Source organism: Oryx dammah, unplaced genomic scaffold, assembly GCF_014754425.2.
Source record: "Oryx dammah isolate SB20612 unplaced genomic scaffold, SCBI_Odam_1.1 HiC_scaffold_10, whole genome shotgun sequence".
Classification (NCBI taxonomy): Eukaryota; Metazoa; Chordata; class Mammalia; order Artiodactyla; family Bovidae; genus Oryx; species Oryx dammah.
Genome location: NW_024070194.1, coordinates 17,167,520 through 17,179,839, shown reverse-complemented (window position 1 = coordinate 17,179,839; position 12,320 = coordinate 17,167,520). Strand labels below are relative to the sequence as shown.

The window sequence follows — 12,320 nt, the reverse complement described above, 5'->3', positions numbered from 1 at the left end:
TCTTTTTGTGACAAGGATTTACATTTGCAAGGGGTTGGGTGGGGTTAGGAGAGCAAACGGGCACAGAGCTGGTCTGAAAAAATGTCCACACAGTGATACTGGCCTCACTGGCAGTCTGACCTAAATCCCTTAAACTCACAGGGCAAAGTGTGTAACAATTATGGCCATTACCTCATCTCCAAACTATGAAATGTTCAGAAAGCAAATTCTCTGGGCAATCTTGTATGTTTAGTTTTATAAGAAATTAACAGACCTTTTCCCAAAGCAGTTTTATCATTTCACATTCCCATGAATAAATGTATGAGACTTCTGGTTGTTTCCCATCCTCTCCAACATTTTCAAGCTGTCTGTCTTTAAAATTTTAGTCATTCTGATTACCTGGGCAATTCTGAAGGGACAACTATAGAACTGTTTAATATTGCAGAGTTCTAGGAGTTCTCGACATCTTTTCACTGCTGTTTTCAAGCGTTGGCGATTTTTCTTGTCGTAAGTGATACCTGAGAAAATAATATAACATATTAATACTTTCTGACTTATTTCCCTTTTCTTGATTTTGCAAGTCTGGTTGATCTTCAGGTTGAAGTGGATCCCCAGTCTTATTTTTGTCTATTTCACTTGAGTAAAAATGCTCATTTTTACTTTTTACACCCCCTCCCCAAAAAATGGGGGAAGGAATGGATGTTAATCTGATTTGCTTATCTTCTGTGGAAGAGCAATATATAAAAAGAGCTGAAAGAAAAAATAAGAGCTCTTTGTAAGAGTTTTTGAGTGATTTGGGAATACAAATGAGGCAAGTTAAACCATTTATTTCCCCACTGGTGAGGACTTTTGAGGAGTCTTCCTTCCTATGAAGCTTAGGTCCTGACAAAAATTTACACAGTTTTGTACTGAGTTTGATAGTTCTGTAATCAGAACTGTCTATGAGTCTAGTTTTGCTGATACTGAGTCTGCCAAGATGCCCTAAGAGTGCTTTGCCTTCCTCCTGTTTTGCTGTGAGTCATCTTCACTGGAAATTTATCTCTAGGAAGTATCTGAGCCTATGGTTGATCTATAGGAAGTATTTGAGCCCATGGCTGAGGATACTGTTTCTCTAACTATAAGCTCTTTGCGGGATGGGACGTTGCCTGTCTTACTCACCAACGTATCCCTCGAACAAGAAGTGCTTCATAAATATTTGCTGAACGAACAACCAGCTGTGTTCCCGTGGCTATATGTCTCGGCAGACAAAGCTCATACTCAGAGCTGCCCAGAAATGAGACTGCTGCTTTGGGAAGTAGAGCACTATGCTGTCTTTGGTATAAGCAAGCCCAGGCTGGGCAACTGCTGGGTAGGGATAAAATAGACTCAGACTCAACACTGGGGGAAGTCTGGGTCAGATATCTTCTGAAGTTTCTTCCAACTGTGGGGATCAGTGATTCACTCCTTGACCACCATGGCCCTCTCTTTGTTATTCAAACTCCCCAAGCCTATACCTGCTGAGTGTCCTTGCTCACACTGTTCCTTCTGCCTAATACACTCTTCTTATCACTTCACCTGACTAAATGTTACTTTTTAGGTTATCTTCAGAGAGGCCGTTTCTGAACCCCACAACTAGATTTGATCCTTACTCATGGCCTCTGTAATTTCCCTTCATAGCAGTCAAATGTTTATAAGAACAGTTACTTGTTGACCCTCTGATCCTCTGATGCCCCCACTAGATTGTGTGTTACCTCTAAGGGTTGTGTGTGTGTGTGCTTAGTTGTATCCGACTCTTTGCAACCCCACGGACTGTAGCCCACCAGGCTCTTTTGTCCATGGCATTTTCTGGGCTAAAATACTGGAGTGGGTTGCCATTTCCTTCTCCAAGGGATCTTCCCGACTCGGAGATCAAACCCATGTTTCTTGCATCTCCTACACTGGCAGGCAGATTCTTTACCACTGCGCCCCCTGCAAAGCCCACATAAGGATTGGACCACATATTCTGGTTACTGTTAGATCTGAGTAGTGAAAGAAGTCGCTCAGTCATGTCCGACTCTTTGCGACCCCAAGGACTGTAGCCCACCAGGCTTCTCCATCCATGGAATTTTCCAGGCATGAGTACTGGAGTGGGTTGCCATTTGACTCAGTCAACGTTTCTGGGATAAACACATAAAGGCAGGCCCAAGGGATGGCAAGAACTTCTTCTACTTGCAACTAAACTAACTACTCCAGCTTGTCCACAGGGCCACAGGTTTTCTGCTCCAACTCCATGGGCATGCACATGGCTGATGCTGACGGGTCTGATCCAGTGTTATCCTTCTGATTATTAAGTCAGTGTGGCTCTATCTTTGCCTAGGGATGGGGTACCCTTCTCTCTATGAACCAGGGTAAAAGTCTTTCTAGAACGTGGGCAGTGAGTGCCCATGGAGACCTGGTGCTTTTTGTGCTATGCTGGAGAATTGACTCAGGGCCTCAATGCCTCCAGGAGCGCCTTACACTTCAGCCTCAGGGTGATGTGCAGCAGGTAGTGCATGCCCTCCGCCGCCTCCTCGGCCACCTCTTCCAGTGGGTCCCCACACAGCAGAGCCAGCAGAGCCACCAGGTGTCCAAGTCTTTGGAATCGCACTGGAAGCTGATTAGGAAGGAAAAAAAAAAAAAAAAACCATTAGACTGCACTGCATTTGGTGCCTCAAATTTCAACTGTAGAAGTAATTCTCCTGGAACCTCCTGCTCAAGAGAAGGGCCAGTGTTCTATCCACCCTTGGATCTTCTGGGTTAACATTTAAAATGTGTAGATACAATATATCCAGCTGATGCTATTACACAGGACAAATTCTAATTTAAGTAAGCAATCTGAAAAATGCTTTGTGTATAAAGATATTCACTCTAGCACTGTTTTTATTACTTTTTTCCTTTTAAATATTTATTTATTTTTGGCTGCATTGGGTCTTAGTTGCAGCATGTGGGATCTTTTGTTGTGGTGTACAGGCTTCTCTCTAGCTGTGGCTCTCCAGGTCAGTAGTTGCGGCTTACAGGCTTAGTTGCCCTGGGGCATGTGGTATCACAGTTCCCCACCTGGGGATGGAATCAGTATCCCCTGCACTGGAAGGTGGGCTCAATCACTGGACCACCAGAGAAGTCTCTCTAGCATGGTTTTTAAAGACCGCATATTCAAAATAATTGCCAATAGCAATAAGAACTATACTGTTCATGGGGTTCTCAAGACAAGAATGCTGAAGTGGTTTGTCATTCCCTTCTCCAGTGGACCACGTTTTGTCAGAGGGAACGCACTGGTCAGAACAAACACCCTCTTCCAACAACACAAGAGACGACTCCACACATGGACATCACCAGATGGTGAACACTGAAATCCGATTGATTATATTCTTTGTAGCCAAAGATGGAAAAGCTCTATATGGCCAGTAAAAACAAGACGGGGAGCTGACTGTGGCCCAGATCAGGAACTCCTTATTGCCAAATTCAGACTCAAATTGAAGAAAGTAGGGAAAATGACTAGACCATTCAAGTATGACCTAAATCAACCCCTTACAATTATACAGTGGAAGTGACAAATAGATTCAAGGGGTTAGATCTGATAGAGTGCATGAAGAAATATGGATGGAGATGTATAACTCTGTACAGGAGGCGGTGATCAAAACCACCCCCAAGAAAAAGAAAAGCAAAAAGGCAAAATGGTTGTCTGAAGAGGCCTTACAAATAACTGTGAAAAGGCAAAGGAAAAAAGAAAAGATATACTCATCTGAATGCAGAGTTCCAAAGAATAGCAAGGAGAGATAAGAAAGCCTTCCTCAGTGATCAATGCAAAGAAATAGAGGAAAACAATAATTTTCTTTTCAAGAAAATTAGTGATACCAAGGGAACATTTCATGCAAAGATGGGCATAATAAAGGACAGAAATGGTATGGACCTAAGAAGCAGAAGATATTAAGAAGAGGTGGCAAGAATACAAGAAGAACTGTACAAAAAAGATATTCATGACCAAGATAATCATGATGGTGTGATCACTCACCTAGTGCCAGACATCCTGGAATGTGAAGTCAAGTGGGCCATAGGAAGCATCACTACGAACAAAGCTAGTGGAGGTGATGGAATTCCAGTTGAGTTATTTCAAATCCTAAAAGATGCTGCTGTGAAAATGCTGCACTCAATATGCCAGCAAATTTGGAAAACTCAGCAGTGGCCACAGGACTGGAAAAGGTCAGTTTTCATTCCAGTCCCAAAGAAAGGCAATGCCAAAGAATGCTCAAACTACCATACATTTACATTCATCTCACATGCTAGCAAAGAGTAATGCTCAAAATTCTCCAAGCCAGGCTTCAACAGTATGTGAACTTAGAAATTCCAGATGTTCAAGCTGGATTTACAAAAGGCAGAGGAACCAGAGATCAAATTGCCAACATCCACTGGATCAGAGAAAAAGCAAGAGAGTTCCAGAAAAACATCTACTTCCGCTTTATTGACTATGCCAAAGCCTTGAACTGTGTGGATCACAACAAACTGGAAAATTCTTCAAGAGACGGGAATACCAGACCACCTGACCTGCCTCTTGAGAAATCTGTATGGAGGTTAGAACTGGACATGGAACAACAGACCGATTCCAAATAGGGAAAGGAGTATGTCAAGGCTGTATATTGTCACCCTGCTTATTTAAGTTATGATGCAGAATACATCATGTGAAATGCTTGGCTGGATGAAGCTCAAGCTGGAATCAAGATTGCCAGGAGAAACATCAATAACCTCAGATATGCAGATGACACCACCCTTATGGCAGAAAGCAAAGAGGAACTAAGGAGCCTCTTGATGAAAGTGAAAGAAGAGAGTAAAAAAGCTGGCTTGAAACTTAACATTCAAAAAATGAAAATCATGGCATCTGGTGCCATCACTTCATGGCAAATAGATGGGGAAACAATGGAAACAGTGATAGGCTTTACTTTCTTCAGCTCCTAGATCACTGCATGGTGATTGCAGCTGTGAAATTAAAAGATGCTTGCTCCTTGGAAGAAAAGTTATGACCAACCTAGACAGCATATTAAAAAGCAGAGACATTACTTTGCCAACAAAGGTCCGTGTAGTCAAAGCTATGGTTTTTCCAGTGGCCATGTATGGATGTGAGAGTTGGACCATAAAGAAGGCTGCACACAGATGCTTTTGAACTGTGGTGCTGGAGAAGACTCTTGAGAGTCCCTTGGACAGCAGGGAGATCCAACCAATCAATACTAAAGGCAATCGATCCTGAATATTCATCGGAAGGACTGATGCTGAAGCTGAAACTCCAATACTTTGGCTACCTGATGTGAAGAGCTGACTTATTACAAAAGACTCTGACGCTAGGAAATAATGAAAGCAGAAGAAGAAGGGGACGACAGAGGACGAGATGGTTGGATGGCATCACCTACTCATTGGACATGAGTTTGATCAAGCTCTGGGTGAGGGGGAAGGACAGGGAAGCCTGGTGTGCTGTAGTTCATGGGGTCGCAAAGAGTCAGACACAACACAGTGACTGACCAACAACAACAACTATGAATACAACCATTAGGAAACAAGTATCCCAAGAATTTATAATAAGTTGAGAATAAATTAGCCTTGGTGGTTTAAATGGTAAAGAATCTTCGTGCAATGAAGATTCAGTCCCTGAGTTCAATCCCTGGGTCAGGCAGATCCTCTGGAGAAGGAAATGGCACCCTTCTCCAGCACTCTTGCTTGGAGAATCCCATGGACAGAGAAGTGTGGCAGTCTGCAGTCCATGGGATAACAGTCAGATACAACTGAGTGACTAACTTTCACTTTTCCCTTTTTTCAGGAATATGTGCTAGTTTGCTAAGTGAAAAAGTCAGATACAAAGTTGAGATATACCAACTGACAATATTTAAAAATCTTATTTATAGACATTTTACCAAATTATGGAAAAAAAGTCAAGTAGCTGGTCAAAACCTACCAGAAAAAAATATAATTTAAAATAAATAGTGAAGCTAGTGGGACCAATTTTTAAAAAAATGAAGGCAGAAAAGATAAATGAAGTTAAGGGTTTTGTTAGCATGCAGAATGCATGATCATCTTTTTACTCAAACTAGGCCACAGAGCTAGGCTTCAGACTTTCTCAGGGTTCACGCACCTAAGAGGATTCACACTGTCCGTAAAGCAAGAAGCAAATAGCCATACAGAGGCAGCACGCCTGTTCCTAGGACTGAGGCAGAAAGAAATTTCCACTGTGGCTTTTCAGAAAAATACATGGAGATAGTGGAAACAACAGCTTCTACAACCTATGTATACTACGCAGAGAAACATGCAAATTGTGTAAGATCTTTCATTCTCTGATAATATGTTCATTCTTTCAATCAACAAACACTGAGTATCCATTATGTGCCAGGTACTGGTTATGACTATAGCAGTTACGGATAAGGCATTTGGACTGTCGCTGGAGACACAGTGAACCTTCCTCAGAAAAATCCAGAAGACTGCACCACACAAAATTCTGCATAGACCTTTCCGGATGTTCACAGACCCCTTGGCCACCTAAGTTAAGCACCCTTATGTCAGCAATTCTTGCCAGGAAGAAAACGCTGAGGAGGTTCTGCCAAGCATAGGGGAGATTATGTATAGGAAGAAGTCATTTGAAACTCTTGTCTTTAGTCTGCAGCCAAAATTAGAGTTTGAGGAAGAAGCATGCATTGTGGTCAAACAATAGGGTAGCCAGGGAGCACAGAATAATAAGGTAGTCAGTGATGGCCAGAAGTCATGTGCTCTCTTCGACTAAACAGAGAACAAGGCAAGTAGCATCGTTTGAGGGGCTGAGCTTCAGTAAGGAGGTGGCAAGTTTGGATGTGTTTTCAAAGGGAGAAATAAGAAAGGTAGTGGCATGCTGTCCTTTTGATTGTTAGAATATTCACATCAATGGTAAATTCTCTGAGGAATTCTCATAAAGATCTACTATTCCTACTCTCCCCCAACTTCTCTTCCAATTCCTGGGCCTTACTATGCAGATTGGAGAAATGATGGATGAGAACAGAAGAGACTCCAGTATGGAGAAGATCTACTGAGGAAAGAAGAAAGAGGTTTTGTAGATGACAAAAAGGATCAGATCAGGAAAGAGGATCTGTGTTTGGGGAATTCTTTTTAGGAATTATGGGAGAGAATTCAGAACTGGAAAGTGAGAATGCAAAAGGGAAATGAGAGGATTTAAAAAGAGGTATTGTAGAACCATTTTCTCTGAGATGCTGGGAGATCTTTAAATTGACTTACATACTTATATTTGCCTGCTACACTTTACTGCTTCAAACTCTTGTGCATCCCCTTGGGTATGCAAGATTACTAAACACAGTACCTGGCCTCAAGCTGCTCATTTAGGGGAGAGGAGCAGATAAGTGAATAATGCCAAATGTTCTTACATGAGCACCAAGAAGGCACCAGTCTGGGGAGCCATAAACAGGAGGGGAACTGGGCAGTTCAAAGGATAGCTCTGGATCCTGCATCTTCAACTGGAGGTCAACTTACTTGCAGGCTGAGATGTTTGAATAAACACTTCAGAACTTGAGCCATGCTGGCTGTGGCCCGTTCCCGTTCATGGTCTTTGTCTGACTGTAACCAGGGGTCCATGTGCTGTGAAAAAATAAATGGTTAAGCAGCTTGATCTAGGAAAATAACCCAAAAGTCACAAGCTTATATTTTACTAACATTGTTTAATTTCTCTAGTAGGTACTCAAAGACTTTCTGATAGAACTGGTTTTCTATTATAATCCTAGAAAATCTTATCACTTAAGATATTTATGCATAACAGGAGGCATTCAATTTGCTTTTACAGAGTATAAATGGAAAACTTGAAACTAACTTTTTACATTAAAAATAATGGTTTATCAGGAAGATCTGTGATAACACCATATTCTTTTAGAAGAAGTGAGGAGGGAAAAGTCCCACACATAACTGTGCATGCACGCTCAGTTGCTAAGTCATGTCCAACTCTGTGCGACTCCATGGACTGTGGCCTGTCAGACTCCTCTGGCAAGAATACTGGAGTGGATTGCCATTTCCTGCGCTATGAGATCGTCCCAGTCCATGAACTGAACCTGCATCTCCTGTCTCTCTTGTACTGGACTACCACTGTGCCTTCTGGGAAGTCTGCCACATGTCACTACCATGTCTGAAAACATTTTCTTAAATGACAAACCAGTTCTGGTTGCAAATGAAAGTAGTGCGATGACAAACCACCACAAAGATCTAGGGAGTCAGGTGGTCCAGCTTCTATTGGTGCCTATATTCTAGACTTTATTTTCTCTTCATTCAACTTTCCTCAATTATGTATTCTCTACTTCTGTATGTTATCAGCCTTATGAAATCTATTTAGGAAAGAAAGAAAATCAATGATGTGCTCTTAAGGAGCTTTGAGGATGGGAAATTACATCTGCCTGAATCACCAACCTAGAGCCAGACATCCTGGAATGCAACATCAAGTGGGCCTTAGGAAGCATCACTATGAACAAAGCTAGTGGAGGTGAAGGAATTCCAGTTGAGCTATTTCAAATCCTAAAAGATGATGCTGTGAAAGTGCTGCACTCAATATGCCAGCAAATTTGGAAAACTCAGCAGTGGCCACAGGACTGGAAAAGGTCAGTTTTCTTTCCAGTTCCAAAGAAAGGCAATACCAACGAATGCTCAAACTACTTACTGCACAATTGCACTTATTTCACACACTACTAAAGTAATGCTCAAAATTCTCCAAGCCAGGCTTCAACAGTACATGAACTGTGAACTTCCAGATGTTCAAGCTGGTTTTAGAAAAGGCAGAGGAACCAGAGATCAAATTGCCAACATCTGTCAGATCATTGAAAAAGCAAGAGAGTTCCAGAAAAATATCTCCTTCTGCTTTACTAACTATGCCAAAGACTTTGACTGTGTGGATCACAACAAACTGGAAAATTCTTCAAGCGATGGGAATACCAGACCACCTGACCTGCCTCTTGAGAAATCTGTATGGAGGTTAGAACTGGACATGGAACAACAGACCGATTCCAAATAGGGAAAGGAGTATGTCAAGGCTGTATATTGTCACTCTGCTTATTTAACTTATATGCAGAGTACATCATGAGAAACACTGGGCTGGATAAAGCACAAGCTAGAATCAAGATTGCCAGGAGAAATATCAATAACCTCAGATATGCAGATGACACCACCCTTATGGCAGAAAGTGAAGAGGAACTAAAGAGCCTCTTGATGAAAGTGAAAGAAGGGAGTGAAAAAGCTGGCTTAAAACTCAACATTCAGAAAACAAAGATCATGGCATCTGGTCCCATCACTTCATGGCAAATAGATAGGAAAACAGTGACAGACCTTATTTTTTGAGCTCCAAAATCACTGCAGATGGTGACTGCAGCCGTGAAATTAAAAGATGCTTGCTCCTTGGAAGAAAAGTTATGACCAACCTAGACCGCATATTAAAAAGCAGAGACATTACTTTGCCAACAAAGGTCTGTCTAGTCAAAACTATGGTTTTTCCAGTGTTCACGTATGGATGTGAGAGTTGAACTATAAAGAAGGCTGAACACTGAAGAATTGATGCTTTTGAACGGTGGTGTTGGAGAAGACTCTTGAGAGTCCCTTGGACTGCAAGAAGATCCAACCAGTCCATCCTAAAGGAGATCAGTCCTGGGTGTTCATTGGAAGGTCTGATGCTGAAGCTGAAACTCCAATACTTTGGCCACCTGACTTGAAGAACTGACTCATTTGAAAAGACCCTGATGCTGGGAATGATTGAAGGCAGGAGGAGAAGGGGACAACAGAGGATGAGATGGTTGGATGGCATCACGGACTCAACAGACATGAGTTTGAGTAAACTCCAGGAATTTGCAATGGACAGGAAGGCCTGGCATGCTTCAGTCCATGGGGTCGCAAAAAGTCAGACATGACTGAGCAACTGAACTGAACTGAACTGAGAATGGGAAATTGTATCTGCCTGAAACAGTCAGGGAAGGATTCGTGGAGGAGGAACTTCACAGAAAGGGTGGCATTTCAGGTAGAAGAAATGGCTTGAATTAAGCTAGGAAGGCAGGAAGGTACAAGGCACAACCAGGTAAATGAGAGAAACCCAACGTGGCTGGAGTGTTGATGTATAAATAGAAGAGGGATGAGAAATAATGTCTGGCTTCCCAGGCGGCTCAGTGCTAAAGAGCCCGCCTGCCAATGCTGGAGACGTAGGTCGAGCCCTGGGTTGGGAAGATCCCCTGGAGGAGGAGATGGCAACTCATTCTTGTATTCTTGCTGGAAAAATCCCATGGACAGAGGAGCCTGACAGGCTACGGTCCATAGAGTCACAAAGAGTTGGACGTGATTAAGCACAGGCATGAAAAATAACGTTAAGGTCTGTTGTGGCAAAGATTAGTATCCATCTGTATAAAGGTGCAAACGATTAATAATAGTTTAAACGATTATCCCTTTCTAGAATAGCTACATCTTAAAAAGGAGAGAGTAAGACGCTTGACCTGCAGTGAATGCACTCCAATGAGTAACACCCTATTGGTGGAATGGCAGCTACTGGAAAGGGTACAGGTGATGGCAGGTGGCTATGAACAACCTTGCCTGGTAGGCAGCTGCCTACTTACTCCTTCACGAGGCTGACTCTGTTCTCTTGATCACTTATTGAAGCCCTTCTATAGTAATGAGCAAAAATAATTTAAGGAATAATTATAGCAAGCATTTAAACCATTTTTGAAGGCCATTTATTCAATACTCGTAGTAATTACTATCTCCATATAAAGGTGAGAAGACAGACCTCCTTGGTGGTCCAGTGGTTAAGAACCCGCCTGCCAACACAGGGGACACAGGTTTGATCTCTGGTCCTGGAAGACCTGACATGCCTTGAGGCAACTAGGCCCGTGTGCCGCAACTACTGAGTCCATGTACCTAGAGCCTGTGCTTCGCAACAAGAGAAGCCACCTCAATGAGCAGCCCATGCACTGCAGAGTAGACCCGCTCACCACAACTGGAAAAAGCCTGTGCTTTCGAAGAACAAAGACCCAGTGCAGCCATAAGCAAATAGGTAAGTATTTTAAAAATGTGAAGACTGCAAGATTAAATTGCTTGCTGAATGTATTTAACCAATGAATGGTAGAGAGTCAGAATTTGAACCCACATCTGACTCAACACACAGAGCTGATACCTATTACATAAAGTGAAAGTGAAAGTGTTAGTTCCTCAGTTGCGTCTGACTATTTTCGACCCCATGGACTGTAGCCTGCCAGACTCTTCTGTCCATGGAATTTTCCAGGTAAGAATACAGGAGTGGGTTGCCATTTTCTACTCCAAGGGATCTTCCTGATCGAGAGATCAAACCTGTGTCTCTTGAATTGCAGGCAGGTTCTTTACCGTCTGAGCCACCAGGGAAGCCCATACTCGCCTATTAAGTTGCCTCCTAAAACTTAACCCTTCCATATTTTTTTCTTCCACTTTCACCAGTTAATAGGAATAGTTACCCATTCTCTCCTAATATCCTGTTTACCTTAAAAATGATGTCAAAATTTTCCAAATGTTGGTCTTTTATCACCAAACTCTGGAGCGTCTCAACGAACGCCTGAAATGTCTGCCTGTAGAGACACTGCAAAGGCACAGGGTTAGTGAGGACCCCATGGGAAGTTCTCCCACACTGCACACTTTAAGGCTCTCCTGGTTATCTTAGACCTTGCTGCTGCTGCTGCTGCTAAGTCGCTTCAGTCGTGTCCGACTCTGTGCGACCCCATTGACGGCAGCCCACCAGGCTCCCCCATCCCTGGGATTCTCCAGGCAAGAACACTGGAGTGGGTTGCCATTTCCTTCTCCAATGCATGAAAGTGAAAAGTGAAAGTGAAGTCACTCAGTCGTGTCCGACCCTCAGCAACTCCATGGACTGCAGCCTTCTAGGCTGTTCCGTCCATGGGATTTTCCAGGCAAGAGTACTGGAGTGGGGTGCCATTGCCTTCTCCATCTTAGACCTTACTCAAAGGTAAAGGACCTTTGGGTAAAGCACTAGCAGGCAGTATGTGACTCGAGGTGAAACAATAAATCTTCATTTCAAATGGACATCTCAGCCTTACCAGGAACCCAGTTAACTGATTCTCACTACATGTGAGAATTACTTACGGGTTATCAACATACTTTTAAAGCTTGACTTGTGAATCTTTCCGATACCTTAAAACCCAAAGTCCCCTTTGGCAACTGCTTCACCTTCCAGTTCACCAGCTGCAGAAGGAAGTCCAGCCTTGGCCCTTCCCTTCCTCTTTTCTCTGCTTGAAACCTTTTCTTGCAGAGATGTTTACACGTCCTCTCTGCAACTGTCACCTCATCAGGAAGCCTCTCTCTGGCCATCTGATGCATAGGGC

At 42.9% G+C, this 12,320-nt stretch overlaps 1 protein-coding gene across 2 annotated transcripts in view; it reads right to left on the bottom strand.

The window, feature by feature from the left end:
- Positions 1-12,320, bottom strand: part of MROH8 (maestro heat like repeat family member 8) — a 56,801-nt gene that overhangs the window by 24,280 nt on the left and 20,201 nt on the right. The window contains exons 7-10 of one of the 2 annotated variants that reach the window (XM_040247353.1): positions 11,465-11,560; positions 7,471-7,575; positions 2,455-2,590; positions 379-497 (exon numbers count right to left, since the gene is read on the bottom strand). In XM_040247353.1, coding sequence (XP_040103287.1) covers positions 379-497; positions 2,455-2,590; positions 7,471-7,575; positions 11,465-11,560 — 456 coding nt within the window. The remainder of the gene's footprint in view (positions 1-378; positions 498-2,454; positions 2,591-7,470; positions 7,576-11,464; positions 11,561-12,320) is intronic. The other variant, XM_040247354.1, reaches the window with a different exon arrangement.